This window comes from Acipenser ruthenus, chromosome 27 (genome assembly GCF_902713425.1).
Source record: "Acipenser ruthenus chromosome 27, fAciRut3.2 maternal haplotype, whole genome shotgun sequence".
Taxonomy (NCBI): Eukaryota; Metazoa; Chordata; class Actinopteri; order Acipenseriformes; family Acipenseridae; genus Acipenser; species Acipenser ruthenus.
The window spans coordinates 21,727,517-21,755,335 of NC_081215.1; the positions used below are offsets into that span (position 1 = coordinate 21,727,517).

The 27,819-nt window shown below is 36.5% G+C and overlaps 3 protein-coding genes across 3 annotated transcripts; all 3 read right to left on the bottom strand.

The window, feature by feature from the left end:
• Positions 1-209: 209 nt before the first annotated feature.
• LOC117432056 (uncharacterized) lies at positions 210-6,789 on the bottom strand. Its single transcript, XM_034053481.3, has 13 exons — positions 6,194-6,789; positions 5,846-6,042; positions 5,501-5,638; positions 4,793-4,931; positions 4,303-4,525; positions 3,697-3,838; positions 3,001-3,162; positions 2,869-2,915; positions 2,344-2,522; positions 1,718-2,118; positions 1,360-1,456; positions 989-1,175; positions 210-664 (listed from the first exon to the last, which is right to left on the bottom strand). The coding sequence occupies exons 1-13, from the start codon at positions 6,311-6,313 to the stop codon at positions 519-521; spliced, it is 2,178 nt and encodes a 725-aa protein (XP_033909372.3). The 5' UTR covers positions 6,314-6,789; the 3' UTR covers positions 210-518.
• Positions 6,790-8,521: 1,732 nt separating this feature from the next.
• Positions 8,522-15,618, bottom strand: LOC131701833 (uncharacterized). The gene is made up of 13 exons (XM_059002142.1): positions 14,856-15,618; positions 14,508-14,704; positions 14,163-14,300; positions 13,455-13,593; positions 12,966-13,188; positions 12,377-12,518; positions 11,683-11,844; positions 11,551-11,597; positions 11,025-11,203; positions 10,411-10,811; positions 10,035-10,131; positions 9,664-9,850; positions 8,522-9,348 (listed from the first exon to the last, which is right to left on the bottom strand). Exons 1-13 carry the CDS (start codon positions 14,973-14,975, stop codon positions 9,203-9,205), a joined length of 2,178 nt encoding a protein of 725 aa, XP_058858125.1. The 5' UTR covers positions 14,976-15,618; the 3' UTR covers positions 8,522-9,202.
• Positions 15,619-19,377: 3,759 nt separating this feature from the next.
• LOC117432005 (uncharacterized) lies at positions 19,378-26,884 on the bottom strand. The gene is made up of 13 exons (XM_059002140.1): positions 26,632-26,884; positions 26,201-26,397; positions 25,855-25,992; positions 25,123-25,261; positions 23,794-24,814; positions 23,245-23,386; positions 22,560-22,721; positions 22,428-22,474; positions 21,903-22,081; positions 21,253-21,653; positions 20,873-20,969; positions 20,502-20,688; positions 19,378-20,177 (listed from the first exon to the last, which is right to left on the bottom strand). The coding sequence occupies exons 1-13, from the start codon at positions 26,749-26,751 to the stop codon at positions 20,032-20,034; spliced, it is 2,976 nt and encodes a 991-aa protein (XP_058858123.1). The 5' UTR covers positions 26,752-26,884; the 3' UTR covers positions 19,378-20,031.
• Between the last annotated feature and the right edge of the window lie 935 nt (positions 26,885-27,819).

Here is a 27,819-nt window from a genome sequence, read left to right on the forward strand (position 1 = left end):
AAACTCACAACAGTTAAACACTCAGCATTGAATGAATTAAACACAGCATTAACCAGTAAAAGACCAACTACAAAAGAAGCCCCTTTGTACAATACCAGCCAAACACGAAGAGTAAGTATGCATAGAAATGAGGTGTGAATCTTACAAACAGAGGTATTAAAATGCAGTTAACAATGTATTAATAGATACATGTACAGAATACTATACTATTTAATCTTTAATGGTTCAATTATTATAGTTTGTATCAAATCCTTAAAAGGTGCCACTAATTCATCAGCTAAATGTAAAAATGTTTACATTACTGTATTATTACCCTAAACAATTACTTTAACAGATATAAAGCAAGAACATTTAATATTGCAGAAAGAAAAACCTAAACATATTATCAAACTGTAATGGATTTAGATGCATGTATTTGTGGTTGAGTAACCCTATTAGCTATTAGGCTTTTCAAATGGAAAATCTCCCATGGTAATTCAAGGGGATCACTAAAATATCTGTTTCCTCTCTTTCTGATTTTAGAAGTCAGCAGAAGGAACGGTTTCATATTTGACAATCTTGGCCATTTTCGCTTTGTAGATCAAAACTCCACAAACCAGGGCAACGGCAGCACAGAAAGCAACAGCGACAACCAGGATGTTCAAGTTCAAATTCAGATTGGAGCCTGGAGGACAAAAACAATCCAACAATGTCAGGGAAAAATACTACGGTTCTACATAGTTAGAAAAAAAAACAATACAAAACAAGCTATTGTACAAATGCCTCTACACTGTACACTTCCTTCTCAGATTTATAAACACTGAAAAGGTTACAAGAGTAAGAATTTTCAGGTCATTTTTCTCTCCAATTTAGCATGATAAAAAGTAGAGCCTCTAATCTAATAGCTGTGTATTATATATTATACATTTTCAAACCTTTTCTAAAACGTCGACTTTATTCCATGCAGGTCAACTTTGCTATAATAATACAAACTCATCTCCTGCATTACCTGGGCTGCCTGAAGAGCTCCTTGCAAACTGCAGAGGCCCCTGGGATATGAAGTGCCTCTGGCTCTGTGAAGCCAGTGATCTCTTGCGATGGTCATGTCCAAAGGAGGTACCATTGGTGCAGCCCTGAGCACACCTATTGCTGGGATCCCCAGCTACACACAGGATGACTGTGCAGCTGATGTACACCTTGTGTGATAAAGATAAACAGCAAAGAACATCTTAGTTTAACAAACAACCAGAAGTATTGAATTATTTATATATGTATTAGTAATAATAATAATAATTTCAAGACACCATTTACATTTGCTGGTTCTAATATGCTGTCCTCATACAGTCAATGGTATTAATCTATAGTGGTCCTTTCATTTACCTGTTCATAGTTCCCGATGAAATTAAAGGCCTCCAGTCCAAATCTGAAATCTGTCTGGTTGTTTAAATAGACAACCGTGGTTTCATCTTCAATGCACCTAGACAATACAAAAGTATTAAATAAGAATCAATTTGAAAATCAGACAGACAGTTATAGGTAAATAGATATAGGTATAGATAATATTTACAGAGAAATGTCCAGACACATTGTGCAGTGTTATTCTAAATACAACTAAATGAGGTCCAAATCTGCTGCCGTCACTAAAATATGACCATCCCTGGCATTTTACACTATTATACAGACAGATTGAATTTACCCTGCTTTAGTTTCATGATGACACTTGTTGAAGGAACATTACCCATTGCTAATGATGTCATAGTAGAGGGGATCGTTGGGGTTATCATTTGGCGCTGCTCTGCAGGACTCCACAAACAGCTGGATGGTTGAAAGGGATGACTGTACTTGGATGCCCATGTATATCATGTCCTGTAGCTCCACCTCAATGGGGTAAGTGTTTGGGTTGATCATTCTGCTGAAATCACTGCTGTCATAGAACTCAAACAAATAGGTGAAACTGCCAAAACCGGCTTCTGTGAACAAGTAGGCACTCTTATGTGCTTTGAAGGAGGCTAAGAGTCGACTCTTTTTGGGGAATTTGCAAATGAATGGTATTTCGATCTGATGCTTTCTGGTTATGATGTAATGAGGATGATCAAACAATGTAATTTCATTTCTGAAAATTAGATCATTTTCAGTTTCCTGCAATAATGAGAATGGAGATAAGTTCTGATGCAGTTCTGATAAGATGATAGGATATTTTGAAATACATATTTTAGTGGTTCATGATGCAACAACAAAACAAAAAAAATTGCTGAATATAAATTTACAGCCTAATTAATTGCATTAATAGTTGAGCAGTAAATCATAAATGAAATACTAAAATGAGTAACAATATTATTTTGACTGCCTGAGGTAAGCACATACCTCCAGCGTTGTTCCACAGGAGTTCAGAGACACACTTGCAATAATATGAGAGCCATTGGATGTCATTGAACACATCGGATCATTTAAACGTAAATGATTTTCATGAAGTCCTCTTACCGAAGACTTGGAAATGTACAGAGTCATTGTTGTGTCAGTGCATTCAATATCAGCTTCACCTACTGTTGGACAAAACATTTCCTTTATTTAGATATTATATTTAACCACTTTATTTGTTCAGTTTAGAGGGAATTTGCAAATGTCAAGATGAACACCCAGTATTGTTGTTACAATAGGTCAGTAATCTATTGTATATTCAATGTGAATTGAAAACAATGTTATGGCTTCTTTAGAAAATAAAGGAGTTCCACACAAATCCATATCATACAGACTTTACATTTTGTAGTTATTTTGTGGTTTATTTTTCAGCTGGTTGTTTTAAGCTAAGGTGAAGCAGTTCAAGATTACTGTACTTGGCTCTTCTAAGCAAGTCAAATTACTGTTAGCTTTTCCTTTTTATTTACTTACTTTCATTTACAACAACTACTATAATGCATCTCATTTCAGACTGGTACCTGGAGGATACAAACAAAAATAAAGTTATGAATAAACACTTTAAATAAAGGTTTGAAAGAAACAACTACAGTAAGCTATACTCACCCACTTGCTGTTTCTGCAATAAAACATATGGGAATGTGTTCACCAAAGTCATTTTCAGTTGGGGTCCACGTAATCATTACATCGATGACTCCACTGTTACTGTCATAGTTTTTTAATGATTTTGTTATGTTAAGGGGTCCACTCATCTTGATATCATATATTCTAAATCAGAAAAAAAGGTTTTACAATCTGTATAAATATTCACAAGAAAGCAAACAATAGCCAAGCAAGGTTAGGCTTTCCCAGGTAACCAGAAAAATTCTGTGTCTGAGAATTTGTGGCTCTCGTTATTGTTTTTCACGTGCGGTTGCATGCATAATGTTTGTACTATAGAGTACTGTTATATGTTCATCATGCTTTTGTATTTATATACTGATAACATTGCCTAAAATGGTTCTTAATCACATGTAATAACCTGCATGAAACCCAAATCGACAAAAGCTTAAAGCAATCAATCAACATATCACAAGGTGTAAAAAAAATAAAAAAATTGAACCACACTCTGGGGAATAACTACTCCCACCACTGTAACTGATGTGCTTTCTTTATTCTTAATTGTCATATAATAGCAGACAAGCGTGTTTAACATGAATACCTTAAATTGGGTATTATTTCTTTCTATATATGATATACAGTACCAGTGCATAACATGTATTCTTTTAAAACATGCAATCATTGGTTAAACAGCCACTTCACCTGTCCCTTGTTGCTGCTGCTCTGAGAGGGATTTGGAATTCATGTCCAACTGAAGCATTTACATAGATACCATGGGGAGGAGTTGGATCTAGAAACTCTGGTCTGTATTCCCCAAAATTACAGGAGGGCACAGCAGAGTCAACTGAAATACATTTAAAGATATATTTTTTTATTAAGAAAATAGATATTCATGAAACAAACTGCATTCAGAATACAATAGTAACAATGGAATAAATAATACATCTGACCAATGGTGAGGGCCATTGGCTCTGAACTGATTAAATGACTATGGAGTCATTTTGTTACAGAAGACAACCATTGCTTGTAATTAATAACAAAAGGTATTTATGATTGCAATGTAAAGCAAGCTTTGTATTAATTATGCTGGATCTCTGTAAACCAAAAGAGGAACAAAATGTAATGGTATACAGTATGTTCATATCTCCTTAGTACCCATTGACGATCACTGCTATTATATTGGATACTATAATTCAATTTCAGTTCAGTGAATTGATCATCAACATGTCTAATTACTTATCAGCCTGAAATAATGTGATTTAAACTCTTTCCGAATGGCACTGGTCAACTTGCATTATAAATACTGACCTTGGACAACAAATTGCAAGGGTATTTTGCTTAGTGTATCATAATATTGTGAACTTGTTGGAAATGATGGAGCGGTCTGGATGAAATTGAACGGGATTCGGGTAGATGTTGTACCATCTCCATATCCTAATGTTATGTACTGCCTTGGAGAATCTTCCAGTACAAGTTCAAACACAAGTGTAGTACTGAATCCTGCACCATTAAAAGATAAAGTACAGGCACTCTGGGAAAATGTAAGCAGACAATAATTAAAAAAAGACAATTGAATGAAAATAAAAGAGTATGTTCACAATTAGAAATTACTTTTACAGGAATTTTGTTTTATAAATGATTTTGGTCAGTAGAATTGTAATTGATCTGTTTCTGATAATTGAGGACAGTATTTAAATTTCAGATGATATTTCAGGTATGCTTTCATTTTACAGTATTTTATTTACCTACATAGTTCTCATACTGTAGTTTTTCAAGCTGAAAGCGTTTTGTATCTTACCTCGTCTAGATGGAAATTTGGATGTTGGTAGCAGCTGAAACACTCAGAGTAGCTTGCAATTCCATATCGGCATCTTACACTATCCCCATCTGGGTCATGTGCCATTAATGAGTATGTTGCTGGACAGTTTTGGGGGACCCTTGAATACAAGCAAAACAAAGAGTACAGAATAAACTGCCTGTTTGTACTTGAGGTTTGTGGTTTTGCTAATTATAACACACAACCTTGAGATTTACCAGCATATCAATGGAAACTGTTAGGATAAAAACACATGAAGAAAAAAAAACAGCCACACTTTATTTTAAGGGCCATTTGTTTTGTTTATTAACTGTTAACAAACAGCTAATAAACATGTTAATGTACATTATTTATTTTCCGTTAACTGTTAGTTAATAATATAAAATAGGCCAGCTAAAACTGCAAACACCAGAGCCCTATGGCTGATCAATCAAACACCAGAGCCCTATGGATGATCAATCAAACACCAGAGCCCTATGGATGATCAATCAAACACCAGAGCCCTATGGATGATTAATACCCAGTCGATCATATGCTTGAAATTGGTTCAAATTGTTACTGTAGTAATGTTTAGCAAATTAAATCAGGTTTTTATTAACCCTAACCCTAAACCTAAATCTAAACCTAACCCTAACCCTAACCCTTAGCTAAAATGTAACAATGATTGTTAACCAAAGAAGATTATCAAACCTGATTATTGGAGGGATTGTCGTTACTGGGGATCTGTTGGGGAATCCTGTATCTGATCTTGTGCCCAGATCTACATGAGTCAACAGCAGCCATGAGGAAGCAGAGTGTGAGTTGTAGATCCAACAGCAGCTTATCTCCCTATATAGGTAATATACAAAACATTATACATTATATATGAGAAAGTACTGTATAAGGGAGATACAGGTTTAAAGGTCTGGGTTTAATTTAGTTTAATACATTAGATACAGCGGCTTGGAAAAATATGGTTAATATTAAATTAACTAGCTAAACTTGGTTTTAATCATTACTCTTGTGCTCATTTATATCATTTTAAAATAAACTTACTGCAAGTCAAAAGGTGTATCACTCGATATGCTTCTTGACATGTAGCCCTCTGCCTGACACCAGCTGTCTCCCAAAGGGTCACTATCAATTGTCCCATATTCAAAGTGTTCTATGGAACCACAGTTTCCCTGACGGCAGTTCCAGTAAAATTCGCGATGACATCCAGTTCTGTACGACTCTTTGTAACGAAAGTCCACCTGCAATTTAGTAATTATATATAAATATCATTAATCAGACATTTCTACTTTTTTCTAGTCTCAATGGGTAAAACAATTCAAATGAACATTTGATTTGTATATTATGAAATAACTTTAACATATAACAAACAGTTGGAAAGATGAGAATTACCCTGATTGTCCCATCTGGATTTCTTCCCTTGGGTGTGAAAGTCATGATCCCACCTTGCAGATGAGAAGCAAAGACTCCGGAGACCAGGCTCCAGCAAAGCAACAAAACAAGCACGGCCATTGTTCCTTGACTGTTTCAGTGACCTGACTGAGAAGCTGCTGGAGCACCCACTTTTATACATTTGTGACAACCACAGTCACAATCAGCTGGGATAATGAAAGACAGCTATAGGCTGGCTGGCTCTTTTGTTTTTAACAAGGAAGTTTAAGGTTAAAAAATAAACTGAATATCCAGAAAATATTCATTTCAATTTCTAATTTGGGTAGGATAACAAAATATCTATAAACTTCCTTGTTCGGACATTATTTAGGCATTTCCAACATTTTTCAGGTATCCTTTTCATTACAATGCACCTCAGTTCACATGTTTCTTTAGTATATTTGGACCTTTAAGTGAATTCAAATAAATGAAAACAATAAAAAAATAAAAAATTAGGTAGTGTGGCAATGTGGCAGAGCAAAAGCCACAGGTGTATAAATAGGGTGATCACGAGTGTTAGTGAGTAATGGTTTAGAGTTAGTGCAGCAGTGTGGAATAGTGGTTAGGGCTCTGGACCCTTGACCGGACGGTTGTGGGTTCAATCCCAGGTGGGGGACACTGCTGCTGTACTCTTGAGCAAGGTACTTTACCTAGATTGCTCCAGTAAAAACCCAATTGTATAAATGGGTAATTGTATGTAAAAATAATGTGATATCTTGTAACAATTGTAAGTCGCCCTGGATAAGGGCGTCGGCTAAGAAATAAATAATAATAATAGTTAATTATTATTATTTATTTCTTAATGTTGGTGTTGGAGAGAGGGTCTATGTTCCGTGCTGTTTTTGAGTTTTTTAATTACCTTTTGTTTAGAAGCTTGTGTAGTAATTAGTAGTAAAAGCGATTGCTGTGAATCAAGAAGCAGTGAATAAACGCCTGCAGCAAACACAGGCATTTGCTCTTCAGGTCGACGTGAGCACTGAGAGACGTGATGCACATTTCTTAGCCTATGTGTCTGCCTCTTCCTAAAAGCGAAACGGCACAAGAAATGTTTGATGTGTTGCAGGGCTACATACAGGAGAAAAAAATCCCTTGGGATAAATTGGTGGGATTCTGCACTGATGGAGCACCTTGTGCGGCTGGGTGCATGCCGTGGTAAAGAAAGTTGGACCTGCTACAGTATGGACACACTGCCTTATTCACAGAGAACAGCTGGCATCAAAGGAACTGGCGCTTCTCTTTTTGCCCAGTTGTGAGACAAAATGGGGGTCCAGCATGATGCTCTACTGTTCCACACTGAGGTTAGGTGGCTCTCAAGGGGAAAAGTGCTTGACCGATTCTTGGAACTCAAAGACGAGATACATGAGTATGCAATGGAGTACAACTAAGAAGAATTTGTGAACTTTCTGTGTAATAGTGATCAGATGTATCTGCTGGTATACCTCAGTCACATCTTTATGAAGCTTAACAATCTAAATGTCAGTCTGCTGGACAAAAATACACACATTCTCATGCTCAGCGACCGTATCAATGGATTTGTGAAGAAAATCACTTTCTGGGGACAAGAACTCACAAGGAGGAACTACGAGTCGTTCCCTCAGCTCTCCACCTTCCTGACTGAGAACACTGGAATTGAGCCTCCCTCCACAGGTGATGACTTTTTTTGCAGACATTCAGGACATATCCAGACTGGACTGGGTGCAGAACCCATTTCTGTGTCAACCTGATGCGATGAATCTGCCATCAAATGAAGTCGAGCAGCTCGTCGAACTGTCCTGTGATTGGAGTGTCCGATCTTCGTTTTCTCAACTTGGTATCGTTGACTTCTGGTTCAGTGTGGAAACAGACTATCCTGCTCTGTCAACACATGCACTCAAGGTGCTTGTGCCTTTTGCCATAACACTATTTATTAGCTCCATAGTTAATACTGACATTGTGACATACTGCGCCTGTGCAGTAGGGGGCGCTACACAACACAGTGGTTCTCAAACTGGGGGTCAGGGGTTCACAAAACAGCCACATCGCAAGCAGTCTGACTGTTCTTTCTTTCTTTGTACGTGCTAAATTGCAGTGTTGTGCTATGAAATCCTATCTGATTAAGAATAATACATTGTTTCTTTAATTTAGATGTAATCCTGTAATATACTCTATCCATAGGGTGCATATTAGGGGATTCGCAGTAGACCCATGTCATTTGAGAGGAAGTCCCAGTTAGAAAAGGTTTGAAAAGTTTGAGAACTGCTGCAGTGTATGTATTTTTAAGACTGGCATACAGGACACAATGAAACAGGATTTATTTATTTATGCATTTATTAAGATATTTACCATGAAAACCCACTGAGACAAGATGCAACACACAATGGAAATGAAAAACTCACAACAGTTAAACACTCAACATTGAATGAATTAAACATAGAATTAACCAGTAAAAGACCAACTACAAAAGAAGCCCCTTTGTACAATACCAGCCAAACACGAAGAGTAAGTATGCATAGAAATGAGGTGTGAATCTTACAAACAGAGGTATTAAAATGCATCTATTAATACAATGTATTAATAGATAAACATACAGGATACTATTGTTGTGAATGAAAATGCACTCTGCAATGTAGAAAAAACAGACATTACTTAGTCTTAATCACACCTTGTTTTTATACACTTATTGAAAGCAGGTTTTTTGTATCCAATTGCTTCATTTTTTATCTTTAATCGTTCAACTATTATATTTGCGTCACATTCTTAAAAAGTGCCACCAGTTCATCAGCTAAATTTACAATTACTTTAACAGATATAAAGAAAGAACTTTTAATATAGCAGAAAGAAAAACCTAAACATATGATCAAACTGTAATGGATTTAGATGCATGTATTTGTGGTTGAGTAACCCTATTAGCTATTAGGCTGTTTCAAATGGAAAATCTCCCATGGTAATTCAAGGGGATCACTAAAATATCTGTTTCCTCTCTTTCTGATTTTAGAAGTCAGCAGAAGGAACGGTTTCATATTTGACAATCTTGGCCATTTTCGCTTTGTAGATCAGAACTCCACAAACCAGGGCAACGGCAGCACAGAAAGCAACAGCGACAACCAGGATGTTCAAGTTCAAATTCAGATTGGAGCCTGGAGGACAAAAACAATCCAACAATGTCAGGGAAAAATACTATGGTTCTACATAGTTAAAAAAACAAAACAAGCTATTGTACAAATGCCTCTACACTGTACACTTCCTTCTCAGATTTATAAACACTGAAAAGGTTACAAGAGTAAGAATTGTCAGGTCATTTTTCTCTCCAATTTAGCATGATAAAACGTAGAGCCTCTAATCCAACAGCTGTGTATTATATATTATACATTTTCAAACCTTTTCTAAACTGTCAACTTTAGTCCATGCAGGTCAACTTTGCTATAATAATACAAACTCATCTCCTGCATTACCTGGGCTGCCTGAAGAGCTCCTTGCAAAGCGCAGAGGCCCCTGGGATATGAAGTGTCTCTGGCTCTGTGAAGCCAGTGATCTCTTGCGATGGTGATGTCCAAAGGAGGTACCATTGGTGCAGCCCTGAGCACACCTATTGCTGGGATCCCCAGCTACACACAGGATGACTGTGCAGCTGATGTACACCTTGTGTGATAAAGATAAGCAGCAAAGAATATCTTAGTTTAACAAACAACCAGCAGCATTGAATTATTTATATATGTATAAGTAACAATAATAATAATTTCAAGACCACATTTACATTTGCTGGTTCTAATATGTTGTCCTCATACAGTCAATGGTATTAATCTATAGTGGTCCTTTCATTTACCTGTTCATAGTTCCCGATGAAATTAAAGGCCTCCAGTCCAAATCTGAAATCTGTCTGGTTGTTTAAATAAACAACCGTGGTTTCATCTTCAATGCACCTAGACAATACAAAAGTATTAAATAAGAATCAATTTGAAAACTTGTTAGCTTTGGAAAATCAGACAGAGAGTTATAGATAAATAGATATAGGTATAGATAATATTTACAGAGAAATGTCCAGACACATTGTGCAGTGTTATTCTAAATACAACTAAATGAGGTCCAAATCTGCTGCCGTCACTAAAATATGACCATCCCTGGCATTTTACACTATTATACAGACAGATTGAATTTACCCTGCTTTAGTTTCATGATGACACTTGTTGAAAGAACATTACCCATTGCTAATGATGTCATAGTAGAGGGGATCGTTGGGGTTATCATTTGACGTTGCTCTGCAGGACTCCACAAACAGCTGGGTGGTTGAAAGGGATGACTGTACTTGGATGCCCATGTATATCATGTCCTGTAGCTCCACCTCTATGGGGTAACTGTTTGGGTTGATCATTCTGCTGAAAGCACTGTTGTCATAGAACTCAAACAAATAGGTGAAACTGCCAAAACCGGCTTCTGTGAACAAGTAGGCACTCTTGTGTGCTTTGAAGGAGGCCGAGAGTCGACTCTTTTTGGGGAATTTGCAAATGAATGGTATCTCGATCTGATGCTTTCTGGTTATGATGTCATGAGGATGCTCAAACGATGTAATTTCATTTCTGAAAATGAGATCATTTTCAGTTTCCTGTAATAGTGAGAATGGAGATAGGTTTTGATGCAGTTCTGATAAGATGATAGGATATTTTGAAATATATATTTTAGTGGTTCATGATGCAACAACAAAACAAAAAAAATTACTGAATATTAATTAATTGCATTAATAGTTGAGCAGTAAATCACAAATGAAATACTAAAATGAGTAACAATATTATTTTGACTGCCTGAGGTAAGCACATACCTCCAGCGTTGTTCCACAGGAGTTCAGAGACACACTTGCAATAATATGAGAGCCATTGGATGTCACTGAACACGTCGGATCATTTAAACGTAAATGATTTTCATGAAGTCCTCTTACCGAAGACTTGGAAATGTACAGAGTCATTGTTGTGTCAGTGCATTCAATATCAGCTTCACCTACTGTTGGACAAAACATTTCCTTTATTTAGATATTATATTTAACCACTTTATTTGTTCAGTTTAGAGGGAATTTGCAAATGTCAAGATGAACACCCAGTATTGTTGTTACAATAGGTCAGTAATCTATTGTATATTCAATGTGAATTGAAAACAATGTTATGGCTTCTTTAGAAAATAAAGGAGTTCCACACAAATCCATATCATTTAGACTTTACATTTTGTAGTTATTTTGTGGTTTATTTTTCAGCTGGTTGTTTTAAGCTAAGGTACAGCAGTTCAAGATTACTGTATTTGGGCTCTTCTAAACAAGTCAAATTACTGTAAGCTTTTCCTTTTTATTTACTTACTTTCATTTACAACTACTACTATAATGCATCTCATTTCAGACTGGTACCTGGAGGATACAAACAAAAATAAAGTTATGAAAAAACACTTTAAATAAAGATTTGAAAGAAACAACTACAGTAAGCTATACTCACCCACTTGCTGTTTCTGCAATAAAACATATGGGAATGTGTTCACCAAAGTCATTTTCAGTTGGGGTCCACGTAATCATTACATCAATGACTCCACTGTTGCTATCATAGTTTTTTAATGATTTTGTTATGTTAAGGGGTCCACTCATCTTGATATCATATATTCTAAATCAGAAAAAAAGGTTTTACAATCTGTATAAATATTCACAGGAAAGCAAACAATAGCCAAGCAAGGATAGGCTTTCCCAGGTACCCAGAAAAATACTCTGTCTGAGAATTTGTGGCTCTCGTTATTGTTTTTCACGTGCGGTTGCATGTATAATGTTTGTACTATAGAGTACTGTTATATGTTCATCATGCTTTTGTATTTATATACTGATAACATTGCCTAAAATGGTTCTTAAGCACATGTAATAACCTGCATGAAACCCAAATCGACAAAAGCTGAAAGCAATCAATCAACATATCACAAGGTGGAAAAAAAAAAAAAATTGAACCACACTCTGGGGAATAACTACTCCCACCACTGTAACTGATGTGCTTTCTTTATTCTTAATTGTCATATAATAGCAGACAAGCGTGTTTAACATGAATACCTTAAATTGGGTATTATTTCTTTCTATATATGATATACAGTACCAGTGCATAACATGTATTCTTTTAAAACATGCAATTATTGGTTAAACAGCAGCTTCACCTGTCCCTTGTTGCTGCTGCTCTGAGAGGGATTTGGAATTCATGTCCAACTGAAGCATTTACATAGATACCATGGGGAGGGGTTGGAGCTAGAAACTCTGGTCTGTATTCCCCAAAATTACAGGAGGGCACAGCAGAGTCAACTGAAATACATTTAAAGATATATTTTTTTATTAAGAAAATAGATATTCATGAAACAAAATGCATTCAGAATACAATAGTAACAATGGAATAAATAATACATCTGACCAATGGTGAGGGCCATTGGCTCTGAACTGATTAAATGACTATGGAGTAATTTTGTTACAGAAGACAACCATTGCTTGTAATTAATAACAAAAGGTATTTATGATTGCAATGTAAAGCAAGCTTTGTATTAATTGTGCTGGATCTCTGTAAACCAAAAGAGGAACAAAATGTAATGATATACAGTATGTTCATATCTCCTTAGTACCCATTGACGATCACTGCTATTATATTGGATACTATAATTCAATTTCAGTTCAGTGAATTGATCATCAACATGTCTAATTACTTATCAGCCTGAAATAATGTGATTTAAACTCTTTCCGAATGGCATAAATACTGACCTTGGACAACAAATTGCAAGGGTATTTTGCTCAGTGTATCATAATATTGTGAACTTGTTGGAAATGATGGAGTGGTCTGGATGAAATTGAACGGGATTCGGGTAGATGTTGTACCATCTCCATATCCTAATGTTATGTACTGCCTTGGAGAATCTTCCAGTACAAGTTCAAACACAAGTGTAGTACCGAATCCTGCACCATTAAAAGATAAAGTACAGGCACTCTGGGAAAATGTAAGCAGACAATAATTAAAAAAGACAATTGAATGAAAATAAAAGAGTATGTTCACAATTAGAAATTACTTTTACAGGAATTTTGTTTTATAAATGATTTTGGTCAGTAGAATTGTAATTGATCTGTTTCTGATAATTGAGGACAGTATTTAAATTTCAGATGATATTTCAGGTATGCTTTCATTTTACAGTATTTTATTTACCTACATAGTTCTCATACTGTAGTTTTTCAAGCTGAAAGCGTTTTGTATCTTACCTCGTCTAGATGGAAATTTGGATGTTGGTAGCAGCTGAAACACTCAGAGTAGCTTGCAATTCCATATCGGCATCTTACACTATCCCCATCTGGGTCATGTGCCATTAATGAGTATGTTGCTGGACAGTTTTGGGGGACCCTTGAATACAAGCAAAACAAAGAGTACAGAATAAACTGCCTGTTTGTACTTGAGGTTTGTGGTTTTGCTAATTATAACACACAACCTTGAGATTTACCAGCATATCAATGGAAACTGTTAGGATAAAAACACATGAAGAAAAAAAAACAGCCACACTTTATTTTAAGGGCCATTTGTTTTGTTTATTAACTGTTAACAAACAGCTAATAAACATGTTAATGTACATTATTTATTTTCCGTTAACTGTTAGTTAATAATATAAAATAGGCCAGCTAAAACTGCAAACACCAGAGCCCTATGGCTGATCAATCAAACACCAGAGCCCTATGGATGATCAATCAAACACCAGAGCCCTATGGATGATCAATCAAACACCAGAGCCCTGTGGATGATTAATACCCAGTCGATCATATGCTTGAAATTGGTTCAAATTGTTACTGTAGTAATGTTTAGCAAATTAAATCAGGTTTTTATTAACCCTAACCCTAAACCTAAATCTAAACCTAACCCTAACCCTAACCCTTAGCTAAAATGTAACAATGATTGTTAACCAAAGAAGATTATCAAACCTGATTATTGGAGGGATTGTCGTTACTGGGGATCTGTTGGGGAATCCTGTATCTGATCTTGTGCCCAGATCTACATGAGTCAACAGCAGCCATGAGGAAGCAGAGTGTGAGTTGTAGATCCAACAGCAGCTTATCTCCCTATATAGGTAATATACAAAACATTATACATTATATATGAGAAAGTACTGTATAAGGGAGATACAGGTTTAAAGGTCTGGGTTTAATTTAGTTTAATACATTAGATACAGCGGCTTGGAAAAATATGGTTAATATTAAATTAACTAGCTAAACTTGGTTTTAATCATTACTCTTGTGCGCATTTATATCATTTTAAAATAAACTTACTGCAGGTCAAAAGGTGTATCACTCGATATGCTTCTTGACATGTAGCCCTCTGCCTGACACCAGCTGTCTCCCAAAGGGTCACTATCAATTGTCCCATATTCAAAGTGTTCGATAGAACCACAGTTTCCCTGAAGGCAGTTCCAGTAAAATTCGCGATGACATCCAGTTCTGAACGACTCTTTGTAACGAAAGTCCACCTGCAATTTAGTAATTATATATAAATATCATTAATCAGACATTTCTACTTTTTTCTAGTCTCAATGGGTAAAACAATTCAAATGAACATTTGATTTGTATATTATGAAATAACTTTAACATATAACAAACAGTTGGAAAGATGAGAATTACCCTGATTGTCCCATCTGGATTTCTTCCCTTGGGTGTGAAAGTCATGATCCCACCTTGCAGATGAGAAGCAAAGATTCCGGAGACCAGGCTCCAGCAAAGCAACAAAACAAGCACGGCCATTGTTCCTTGACTGTTTCAGTGACCTGATTGAGAAGCTGCTGGAGCACCCACTTTTATACATTTGTGACAACCACAGTCACAATCAGCTGGGATAATGAAAGACAGCTATAGGCTGGCTGGCTCTTTTGTTTTTAACAAGGAAGTTTAAGGTTAAAAAATAAACTGAATATCCAGAAAATATTCATTTCAATTTCTAATTTAGGTAGGATAACAAAATATCTATAAACTTCCTTGTTCGGACATTATTTAGGCATTCCCAACATTTTTCAGGTATCCTTTTCATTACAATGCACATCAGTTCACGTGTTTCTTTAGTATATTTGGACCTTTAAGTGAATTAAAATAAATGAAAACAATAAAAAAATAAAAAATTAGGTAGTGTGGCAATGTGGCAGAGCAAAAGCCACAGGTGTATAAATAGGGTGATCACGAGTGTTAGTGAGTAATGGTTTAGAGTTAGTGCAGCAGTGTGGAGTAGTGGTTAGGGCTCTGGACTCTTGACCGGACGGTTGTGGGTTCAATCCCAGGTGGGGGACACTGCTGCTGTACTCTTGAGCAAGGTACTTTACCTAGATTGCTCCAGTAAAAACCCAATTGTATAAATGGGTAATTGTATGTAAAAATAATGTGATATCTTGTAACAATTGTAAGTCGCCCTGGATAAGGGCGTCGGCTAAGAAATAAATAATAATAATAGTTAATTATTATTATTTATTTCTTAATGTTGGTGTTGGAGAGAGGGTCTATGTTCCGTGCTGTTTTTGAGTTTTTTAATTACCTTTTGTTTTGAAGCTTGTGTATTTTGGTTCCCTGCTTTTATTTTTACGCTAGACTTTGTCCCAGGGGTCTGTATACAATTGTGGGTGTGCCTTCATTAACTTGTTGACGCAAATGATTCTGAAGATCAGGCAGAGTATTAAAATGACCAGGTCTGAATGTACTGAAAATAAATAAATAAACTTAACAAGAAACATAAAAAATGTCCTTAATGTCCTGAAGTTGGTGGCTAAGATGTGGTGTTTGAGCTCCCTTAAATTTAAAAAACTGAAACAGAAAATAAAACGAAATTATCGAAAGTCATACCACACCTTTTCAAAGAATTGGGCATTGAAAACTTTACATTTCCCATCACTGTGTTCAGTTTGACATTCCAGTTGAATTGTTATTTGCATTTATTAACCACAGATGTGTTAGATTGATGTGCATGCAAGATATTTTGTTTAGCCAGATTCCTAACAATGTTTTGAGGTTATTTATAAATTGATATGATGACAAAGGCTTAAGACTTAACACATTATATTGCTGAATAGAGATACGGTGTCTTTTTAAACTTTGAATCGAATGCATTGTTTAGTCTTATTCCTGTTCTGCATCTTGTGGATCTGTGTCCAAATCCACAGGTTGTTCAGCACTCTGATTAGCGATCTGTGCAGAAACCATGAACAGGACAATAGAGATTGATGACCTTGGTCAGTGATCACTCTTCAAGTAGTTTATGCCAGGAACAGGACTAGAAATATACAGATCCGTGGTAAGCGTGCAATGGAAACTTGACTTAAAGACCTTTTTTCTATTTAAAATGTGTCCAATGTTCCAGGGCTTTGTGGAGTCTTTGGACACCCTTTCAAAACTGTGACTTAACCACTTTAAACCTTCCTCATTTCAACATTGGACACCTGAGAAAGTTTTAAAAAAGGAAAAATAGTGGAGTTTGTCCACAGGAGAAAATAAATTGTGCTTTTTGGACAAAAAAATCAAAATAATTTTGCTGTGCAGGCAGAACTTTAAACCCCTGAACTACTTTTTTTTTCTTTCATTATTCAAAAAGAAAATCATAAACTGAGTAATGTTAACCTGCAAACAAATATTTGGGTCCTCTTTTTTTCTTTCCTTTTTTTTTTTCACTTAAGTTTCACTGAACAGAGTCCATCAACAAGCCTTCTTCAAACTGGACAGCGCCTCTTCGGCGAGTTCTGTATAATCATGGTAGCTTCGAGCACCGGGTTTTCTTTTACATGTTTGAAACATTTCTACTGTCTCTGCAATATAATGCCCTTCAGCTATGAGGATTTCCTAGTCTGAAACTCTTATCGCGAGATTTAATGTTAACACCCTCACATGACCAGTGAAGAGATGAAAATCACATATGCGGTAAAGTAGTATGCTGTATAGTAACGTAGTACATATCAAGGATAATAATATCAAGGACGGTTCCCAACCAGCATAATTACCAGCATAACAGCAAATGCGTCATCAGTCTATTCAACAAAAGTTTTCAATTAGTAGTCTATTTTTATTAGGCTACAGTACCATGTATAAGACTGATCATGATTAAAACAGTACGCTTCCTGTTTATAAAGATGCAATTCTTGTTATATACATTACATGACAGAGAGAAATCTAACATGGATGCTTTTCTATGAAAAGTTTGTACTTCGAGCTCTAGCAGTAAAGCTAATGATGAGGATAAAAATGAGAAACAAAAGGAGTGCAAGACACGAAAGTGGAAATGTGATGAATCCTTCCTTGAGTTTGGATTTACAAGTATTGAAGTCAACGGGGAAGAAAAGCTGCAGTGTGTTTTGTGCCAGGCTGTGTTGTCTGCAGAGAGTATGAAACCCAATAAACTTAAACATCACCTTAGTTCACAACACAGAGAACATGAATGGAAGCCAAGGTCTTTTTTTGAGCATTATAAAAAGGAATTGACTTGCCAGAAGTTAAAATTCAAGAATGCTATGTCCATGTCGGTACAGTCACAGAGGGCCTTGTTTGAGGTGAGTTATCAAATTGCTCAGTGCAGGAAACCTCATACTGTTGGAGAAACGCTGGTCTTGCCTGCTGCAATTGACATGGTCAGAATTATACTTGGGGGAAAATGGAGCAAAAAAACTGAAAGCGATACCGCTCTCAGACAGTACTGTTAAACGTAGGGTAAAAGCGATTGCTGTGAATCAAGAAGCAGTGAATAAACGCCTGCAGCAAACACAGGCATTTGCTCTTCAGGTCGACGTGAGCACTGAGAGACGTGATGCACATTTCTTAGCCTATGTGTCTGCCTCTTCCTAAAAGCGAAACGGCACAAGAAATGTTTGATGTGTTGCAGGGCTACATACAGGAGAAAAAAATCCCTTGGGATAAATTGGTTGGATTCTGCACTGATGGAGCACCTTGTGCAGCTGGGTGCATGCCATGGTAAAGAAAGTTGGACCTGCTGCAGTATGGACACACTGCCTTATTCACAGAGAACAGCTGGCATCAAAGGAACTGAGTAAAGAATTGAACAATGTTTTGAAAAATGTCATTTCAGTTGTGAATTTCATCAAGGCTCAGCCACTTTGCGCTTGTCTTTTTGCCCAGTTGTGAGACAAAATGGGGGTCCAGCATGATGCTCTACTGTTCCACACTGAGGTTACGTGGCTCTCAAGGGGAAAAGTGCTTGACCGATTCTTGGAACTCAAAGACGAGATACATGAGTATGCAATGGAGTACAACTAAGAAGAATTTGTGAACTTTCTGTGTAATAGTGATCAGATGTATCTGCTGGTATACCTCAGTGACATCTTTATGAAGCTTAACAATCTAAATGTCAGTCTGCTGGACAAAAATACACACATTCTCATGCTCAGCGACCGCATCAATGGATTTGTGAAGAAAATCACTTTCTGGGGACAAGAACTCACGAGGAGGAACTACGAGTCGTTCCCTCAGCTCTCCACCTTCCTGACTGAGAACACTGGAATTGAGCCTCCCTCCACAGGTGATGACTTTCTTTGCAGACATTCAGGACATATCCAGACTGGACTGGGTGCAGAACCCATTTCTGTGTCAACCTGATGCGATGAATCTGCCATCAAATGAAGTCGAGCAGCTCGTCGAACTGTCCTGTGATCGGAGTATCCGATCTTCGTTTTCTCAACTTGGTATCATTGACTTCTGGTTCAGTGTGGAAACAGACTATCCTGCTCTGTCAACACATGCACTCAAGGTGCTTGTGCCTTTTGCCATAACACTATTTATTAGCTCCATAGTTAATACTGACATTGTGACATACTGCGCCTGTGCAGTAGGGGGCGCTACACAACACAGTGGTTCTCAAACTGGGGGTCAGGGGTTCACAAAACAGCCACATCGCAAGCAGTCCGACTGCTCTTTCTTTCTTTGTACGTGCTCAATTGCAGTGTTGTGCTATGAAATCCTATCTGATTAAGAATAATACATTGTTTCTTTAATTTAGATGTAATCCTGTAATATACTCTATCCATAGGGTGCATATTAGGGGATTTGCAGTAGACCCATGTCATTTGAGAGGAAGTCCCAGTTAGAAAAGGTTTGAAAAGTTTGAGAACTGCTGCAGTGTATGTATTTTTAAGACTGGCATACAGGACACAATGAAACAGGATTTATTTATGCATGCATTTATTAAAATATTTACCATGAAAACCCACTGAGACAAGATGCAACACACAATGGAAATGAAAAACTCACAACAGTTAAACACTCAACATTGAATGAATTAAAGATAGAATTAACCAGTAAAAGACCAACTACAAAAGAAGCCCCTTTGTACAATACCAGCCAAACACGAAGAGTAAGTATGCATAGAAATGAGGTGTGAATCTTACAAACAGAGGTATTAATAGATAAACATACAGGATACTATTGTTGTGAATGAAAATGCACTCTGCAATGTAGAAAAAACAGACATTACTTAGTCTTAATCACACCTTGTTTTTATACACTTATTGAAAGCAGGTTTTTTGTATCCAATTGCTTCATTTTTTATCTTTAATCGTTCAACTATTATATTTGCGTCACATTCTTAAAAAGTGCCACCAGTTCATCAGCTAAATTTACAATTACTTTAACAGATATAAAGAAAGAACTTTTAATATAGCAGAAAGAAAAACCTAAACATATGATCAAACTGTAATGGATTTAGATGCCTGTATTTGTGGTTGAGTAACCCTATTAGCTATTAGGCTGTTTCAAATGGAAAATCTCCCATGGTAATTCAAGGGGATCACTAAAATATCTGTTTTGTCTCTTTCTGATTTTAGAAGTCAGCAGAAGGAACGGTTTCATATTTGACAATCTTGGCCATTTTCGCTTTGTAGATCAGAACTCCACAAACCAGGGCAACGGCAGCAAAGAAAGAAACAGCGACAACCAGGATGTTCAAGTTCAAATTCAGATTGGAGCCTGGAGGACAAAAACAATCCAACAATGTCAGGGAAAAATACTACGGTTCTACATAGTTAGAAAAAAAACCAATACAAAACAAGCTATTGTACAAATGCCTCTACACTGTACACTTCCTTCTCAGATTTATAAACACTGAAAAGGTTACAAGAGTAAGAATTGTCAGGTCATTTTTCTCTCCAATTTAGCATGATAAAACGTAGATCCTCTAATCCAACAGCTGTGTATTATATATTATACATTTTCAAACCTTTTCTAAACTGTCAACTTTAGTCCATGCAGGTCAACTTTGCTATAATAATACAAACTCATCTCCTGCATTACCTGGGCTGCCTGAAGAGCTCCTTGCAAAGCGCAGAGGCCCCTGGGATATGAAGTGTCTCTGGCTCTGTGAAGCCAGTGATCTCTTGCGATGGTGATGTCCAAAGGAGGTACCATTGGTGCAGCCCTGAGCACACCTATTGCTGGGATCCCCAGCTACACACAGGATGACTGTGCAGCTGATGTACACCTTGTGTGATAAAGATAAACAGCAAAGAACATCTTAGTTTAACAAACAACCAGAAGTATTGAATTATTTATATATGTATTAGTAATAATAATAATAATTTCAAGACACCATTTACATTTGCTGGTTCTAATATGCTGTCCTCATACAGTCAATGGTATTAATCTATAGTGGTCCTTTCATTTACCTGTTCATAATTCCCGATGAAATTAAAGGCCTCCAGTCCAAATCTGAAATCTGTCTGGTTGTTTAAATAAACAACCGTGGTTTCATCTTCAATGCACCTAGACAATACAAAAGTATTAAATAAGAATCAATTTGAAAACTTGTTAGCTTTGGAAAATCAGACACAGACAGTTATAGATAAATAGATATAGGTATAGATAATATTTACAGAGAAATGTCCAGACACATTGTGCAGTGTTATTCTAAATACAACTAAATGAGGTTCAAATCTGCTGCCCAGTCACTGAAATATGCCCATCCCTGGCATTTTACAGTATTATACAGACAGATTGAATTTACCCTGCTTTAGTTTCATGATGACACTTGTTGAAAGAACATTACCCATTGCTAATGATATCATAGTAGAGGGGATCGTTGGGGTTATCATTTGGCGTTGCTCTGCAGGACTCCACAAACAGCTGGGTGGTTGAAAGGGATGACTGTACTTGGATGCCCATGTATATCATGTCCTGTAGCTCCACTTCTATGGGGTAAGTGTTTGGGTTGATCATTCTGCTGAAATCACTGCTGTCATAGAACTCAAACAAATAGGTGAAACTGCCAAAACCGGCTTCTGTGAACAAGTAGGCACTCTTGTGTGCTTTGAAGGAGGCCGAGAGTCGACTCTTTTTGGGGAATTTGCAAATGAATGGTATCTCGATCTGATGCTTTCTGGTTATGATGTCATGAGGATGATCAAATGATGTAATTTCATTTCTGAAAATGAGATCATTTTCAGTTTCCTGCAATAATGAGAATGGAGATAAGTTCTGATGCAGTTCTGATAAGATGTTTTTAAACACATATTTTAGTGGTTCATGATGCAACAAGAAAAACACATTTTGCTGAATATAAATCTGTAGCCTAATAAATTGCATTAATGGTTGAGCAGTGAGTCACAAATGAAATACTAAAATGAGTAACAATATTATATTGACCACCTGAGGTAAGCACATAACTGCAGGTAAGCAAAAATCAGTTTTTATAATTACCTCCAGTTTTGTTCCACAGGAGTTCAGAGACACACTTGCAATAATATGAGAGCCATTGGATGTCACTGAACACGTTGGATCATTTAAACGTAAATGATTTTCATGAAGTCCTCTTACCGAAGACTTGGAAATGTACAGAGTCATTGTTGTGTCAGTGCATTCAATATCAGCTTCACCTACTGTTGGACAAAACATTTCCTTTATTTAGATATTATATTTAACCACTTTATTTGTTCAGTTTAGAGGGAATTTGCAAATGTCAAGATGAACACCCAGTATTGTTGTTACAATAGGTCAGTAATCTATTGTATATTCAATGTGAATTGAAAACAATGTTATGGCTTCTTTAGAAAATAAAGGAGTTCCACACAAATCCATATCATACAGACTTTACATTTTGTAGTTATTTTGTGGTTTATTTTTCAGCTGGTTGTTTTAAGCTAAGGTACAGCAGTTCAAGATTACTGTACTTGGCTCTTCTAAGCAAGTCAAATTACTGTAAGCTTTTCCTTTTTATTTACTTACTTTCATTTACAACAACTACTATAATGCATCTCATTTCAGACTGGTACCTGGAGAATACAAAAAAAAATAAAGTTATGAAAAAACACTTTAAATAAAGGTTTGAAAGAAACAACTACAGTAAGCTATACTCACCCACTTACTGTTTCTGCAATAAAACATATGGGAATGTGTTCACCAAAGTCATTTTCAGTTGGGGTCCACGTAATCATTACATCGATGACTCCACTGTTGCTATCATAGTTTTTTAATGATTTTGTTATGTTAAGGGGTCCACTCATCTTGATATCATATATTCTAAATCAGAAAAAAAGGTTTTACAAACTGTATAAATATTCACAGGAAAGCAAACAATAGCCAAGCAAGGTTAGGCTTTCCCAGGTACCCAGAAAAATACTGTGTCTGAGAATTTGTGGCTCTCGTTATTGTTTTTCACGTGCGGTTGCATGTATAATGTTTGTACTTCAGAGTACTGTTATATGTTCATGTTTTTGTATTTATATACTGATAACATTGCCTAAAATGGTTCTTAATCACATGTAATAACCTGCATGAAACCCAAATCGACAAAAGCTGAAAGCAATCAATCAACATATCACAAGATGGAAAAAAATAAATAATTGAACCACACTCTGGGAAATAACTACTCCCACCACTGTAACTGATGTGCTTTCTTTATTCTTAATTGTCATATAACAGCAGACAAGCATGTTTAACATGAATACTTTAAATTGGGTATTATTTCTTTCTATATATGATATACAGTACCAGTGCATAACATGTATTCTTTTAAAACGGGCTGGTTAAACAGCAGCTTCACCTGTCCCTTGTTGCTGCTGCTCTGAGAGGGATTTGGAATTCATGTCCAACTGAAGCATTTACATAGATACCATGGGGAGGAGTTGGAGCTAGAAACTCTGGTCTGTATTCCCCAAAATTACAGGAGGGCACAGCAGAGTCAACTGAAATACATTTAAAAAAATAGATATTCATGGAACAAAATACATTCAGAATACAATAGTAACAATAAAATAAATAAGACAACTGACCAATGTTAAGGGCTTGGCTCTGAACTGATTAAATGACTATGCAGTACTTTTGTTACAGCAACCATTGCTTGTAATTAACAAACAGTTTTTATGATGGCAATGTAAAGCAAACTTTATATTAATTATGCCAGGTCTCTGTAAACCAAAAAGGCCAAAAGTAACAAAATGTAATGCTATACAATATGTTCATATCTCCTTAGTACCCATTGAAAATCACTGCTATGATATTGATACTATAATACAATTTCAAGTCAGCCTAAACAAATGTGATTTAAACTCTTTCTGAATAGTACTGGTCAACTTGCATTATAAATACTGACCTTGGACAACAAATTGCAAAGGTATTTTGCTCAGTGGATCATAATAGTTTGAGCTTGTTGTAAATGGTGTAGTGGTTAATGGTGTAGTGGTTAGAGCTGCAGTGGTTGGAGCTGCTGTTGTAGTAGTGGTTTGAGCGGGGGTGGCTGGAGAAGTGGTTGGAGCAGTTGTGGTTGTTTGTGGATAATACCACCACCAGTTTTGTTGGGTTGAAGTGCTTGGAGCAGTTGTGGTTGTTGATGGATAAAACCACCACCAGTTTTGTTGGGGTGAAGTGGTTGGATCAGCTGTGGTTGTTGATGGATAAAACCACCACCAGTTTTGTTGGGGTGAAGTGGTTGGATCAGCTGTGGTTGTTTGTGGATAATACCACCACCAGTTTTGTTGGGTTGAAGTGCTTGGAGCAGTTGTGATTGTTGATGGATAAAACCACCACCAGTTTTGTTGGGGTGAAGTGGTTGGATCAGCTGTGGTTGTTTGTGGATAATACCACCACCAGTTTTGTTGGGTTGAAGTGCTTGGAGCAGTTGTGGTTGTTGATGGATAAAACCACCACCAGTTTTGTTGGGGTGAAGTGGTTGGATCAGCTGTGGTTGTTTGTGGATAATACCACCACCAGTTTTGTTGGGTTGAAGTGATTGGATCAGCTGTGGTTGTTTGTGGATAATACCACCACCAGTTTTGTTGGGTTGAAGTGATTGGCTCAGTTGTGGTTGTTTGTGGATAATACCACCACCAGTTTTGTTGGGTTGAAGTGATTGGCCCAGTTGTGGTTGTTGGTGGATAATACCACCACCAGTTATAAGGTGGAGTAGTGGATGGACCCGATGCAGTTGTAGTTGTTCCCCACCAGGGTGTAGTGTAAATTTGACGTTTCTTGCGGAAATTGAACGGGATTCGGGTAGATGTTGTACCATCTCCATATCTTAATGTTATGTACTGCCTCGGAAAATCTTCCAGTACAAGTTCAAACACATGTGCAGTGCCGAATCCTGCACCATTAAAAGATAAAGTACAGGTCCTCTGGGAAAATGTAAGCAGACAATAATTTAAAAGGACAACAGAATGAAAATAAAAGAGTATGCTCACAATTAGAAATTACTTTTACAGTAGTTTTGTTTTATAAATTATTTTGGCCAGTAGAATTGTAATTAATCTGTTTCTAATAATTAAGGACAGTATTTATATATTTCAGATGATCATTTTATAGTATTATATATCATTTACATTATTTTTTCTATGGAAGGGTATGCTTCCATCTTACAGTATTTTATTTACCTACATAGTTCTCATACTGTAGTTTTTCAAGCTGAAAGCGTTTTGTATCTTACCTCGTCTAGATGGAAATTTGGATGTCGGTAGCAGCTGTAACACTCAGAGGAGCTTGCAACTCCATATCGGCATCTTACACGATCCCCATCTGGGTCATGTGCCATTAATGAGTATGTTGCTGGACAGTTCTGGGGGACCCTTGAATACAAGCAAAACAAAGAGTACAGAATAAACTGCCTGTTTGTACTTGAGGTTTGTGGTTTTGCTAATTATAACACATAACCTTGAGATTTACCAGCATATCAATGGAAACTGTTAGGATAAAAACACATGAAGAAAAAAAACCCAGCCACGCTTTATTTTAAGGGCCATTTGTTTTGTTTATTAACTGTTAACAAACAGCTAATAAACATGTTAATGTACATTATTTTTTTCTGTTAACTCTTAGTTAATAATATAAAATAGGCCAGCTAAAACTGCAAACACCAGAGCCCTATGGATGATCAATAAAACATCAGAGCCCTATGGATGATCAATCAAACACCAGAGCCCTATGGATGATCAATCAAACACCAGAGCCCTATAGATAATCAATGCCCAGTCGATCATATGCTTGAAATCAGTTAAAATTGTTACTGTAGTAATGTTTACCAAATTAAATCAGTTTTTATTAACCCTAATCCTAAACCTAACCCTTAGCTAAAATGTAACAATGTTTGTGAACAGTTAATAAACTAAAAAATGGTCCTTAAAATAAAGCGTGACCGAAAAACCAAAGAAGATTATCAAACCTGATTACTGGAGGGATTGTCGTTACTGGGGATCTGTTGGGGAATCCAGTATCTGATCTTGTGCCCAGATCTACATGAGTCAACAGCAGCCATGAGGAAGCAGAGTGTGAGTTGAAGATCCAACAGCAGCTTGTCTCCCTATATAGGTAATATACAAAACATTATAGATTATACATGAGAAAGTACTGTATAAGGGGGGATACAGGTTTAAAGGTCTGGGTTTAATTTAGTTTAATACATTAGATACAGCAGCTTGGAAACATATGATTAATATTAAATTAACTAGATAAAATTGGTTTTAATCATTATTCTTGTGCTCATTTATATCATTTCAAAATAAACTTACTGCAAGTCAAAAGGTTTATCACTCGATATGCTTCTTGACATGTAGCCCTCTGCCTGACACCAGCTGTCTCCCAAAGGGTCACTATCAATTGTCCCATATTCAAAGTGTTCTATAGAACCACAGTTTCCCTGAAGGCAGTTCCAGTAAAACTCGCGATGACATCCAGTTCTGAACGACTCTTTGTAACGAAAGTCCACCTGCAATCGATTGGATTTAATTAATCAAAATGTTCTTTAAAAAAAGAGTCTGTAAAGTTTTTTGAACATTAACATTTTAGTAATTATATATAAATATCATTAATCAGACATCTACTTTTTTCTAGTATCAATGGGTAACATGTAAGGGAAAAAAAGCAATTCAAATAAACATTTGATTTGTATATTATGAAATAACTTTAACATATAACAAAAAGTTGGAAAGATGAGAATTACCCTGATTGTCCCATCTGGATTTCTTCCCTTGGGTGTGAAAGTCATGATCCCACCTTGCAGATGAGAAGCAAAGACTCCGGAGACCAGGCTCCAGCAAAGCAACAAAACAAGCACGGCCATTGTTCCTTGACTGTTTCAGTGACCTGATTGAGAAGCTGCTGGAGCACCCACTTTTATACATTTGTGACAACCACAGTCACAATCAGCTGGGATAATGAAAGACAGCTATAGGCTGGCTGGCTCTTTTGTTTTTAACAAGGAAGTTTGAGGTTAAAAAATAAACTGATTATCAAGAAAATATTCATTTTAGTTTCTAATTTTTTGTCATTGTTAGTGTGATGAAAATGGAGCCAAAAAAGAGAGCAAGAGGGCATGACAAAATTCTGGCATGGAAAACTACATTTTCCATCATTGTGTACAGTTTAACATTCCAGTTGATTGAATTCTTTCTTTGTGTTTGTTAATCATAGATATGTTTGATTGATGTGCGTGCAAGATCATGTGGATAGCTTGATGTTAGTTGTAAGTTTATATCAGGCTTAACTCATTATAGTGTTAAATAGAGAGCAGGTGTTTGTTTAACCTGTCATTGGAATGTGTTGTTTAACCTGATTCCCTTTCAGCATCCTGTTATCTGTGTCCAAATCCACAGATTGTTCAGCACTGATTAGCAATCTGTGCAGAAACCATAAACAGGGCAATAGAGATTCAGGACCTTGGTCAGTTATCACTCTTCAATTAGTTTAGGCTAGAAACATGACTAGAAACATACAGACATACAGATCCGTGGTAAGCATGCAATGGAAAGTTGAACCAGAACCAGGACAGCACAGGGTCAGAACCTTTGTCTCAGAACCACTGCTCTGCTGATCATTAACAAGGAAGAACAGTTGATTAAAATAACGTTAACAACACAATACTAGTGTAGAGCTTCATAGCATGTTATAAGGTTGTTATAACGTTTTTATAGAGGTGTAGAGCTGCACATGATTTTTTTCTGTTCGACCTGAAAACATGCTGAAGTCTTACTCTCAAAAGTGCATTACCATTTACAAACAGGCTTTTTTTAACTCAATGATGGACATTCAAGCTTGAGTTTAAAAAAATAAAAATAAAAACAGGCACATCACACTTAACGGTGCATCCCTGTTTTCCACTGCATTGTTTTAAACTATAAGGGGTTGGATC

What these genes read in the sequence shown, in the direction of transcription:
- LOC117432056 (XM_034053481.3), bottom strand. Translation starts at nt 6,313, where the DNA reads ATGGCCGTGCTTGTTTTGTTGCTTTGCTGGAGCCTGGTCTCCGGAGTC. An exon ending in CCTGTGGAACAACGCTGGAG is followed by an intron (nt 2,119 to 2,343) that starts GTATGTGCTTAC and finishes TCATTATTGCAG; the next exon opens with GAAACTGAAAATGATCTAAT. An exon ending in TATGACATCATTAGCAATGG is followed by an intron (nt 1,457 to 1,717) that starts GTAATGTTCCTT and finishes TGTATTGTCTAG; the next exon opens with GTGCATTGAAGATGAAACCA.
- LOC131701833 (XM_059002142.1), bottom strand. Translation starts at nt 14,975, where the DNA reads ATGGCCGTGCTTGTTTTGTTGCTTTGCTGGAGCCTGGTCTCCGGAATC. An exon ending in ATCCAGATGGGACAATCAGG is followed by an intron (nt 14,705 to 14,855) that starts GTAATTCTCATC and finishes ACTAAATTGCAG; the next exon opens with GTGGACTTTCGTTACAAAGA. An exon ending in AGTAGTAGTTGTAAATGAAA is followed by an intron (nt 11,204 to 11,550) that starts GTAAGTAAATAA and finishes TTTGTCCAACAG; the next exon opens with TAGGTGAAGCTGATATTGAA.
- LOC117432005 (XM_059002140.1), bottom strand. Translation starts at nt 26,751, where the DNA reads ATGGCCGTGCTTGTTTTGTTGCTTTGCTGGAGCCTGGTCTCCGGAGTC. An exon ending in TTTGCAATTTGTTGTCCAAG is followed by an intron (nt 23,387 to 23,793) that starts GTCAGTATTTAT and finishes AATGTATTTCAG; the next exon opens with TTGACTCTGCTGTGCCCTCC. An exon ending in TCATCGGGAATTATGAACAG is followed by an intron (nt 20,689 to 20,872) that starts GTAAATGAAAGG and finishes TTATCACACAAG; the next exon opens with GTGTACATCAGCTGCACAGT.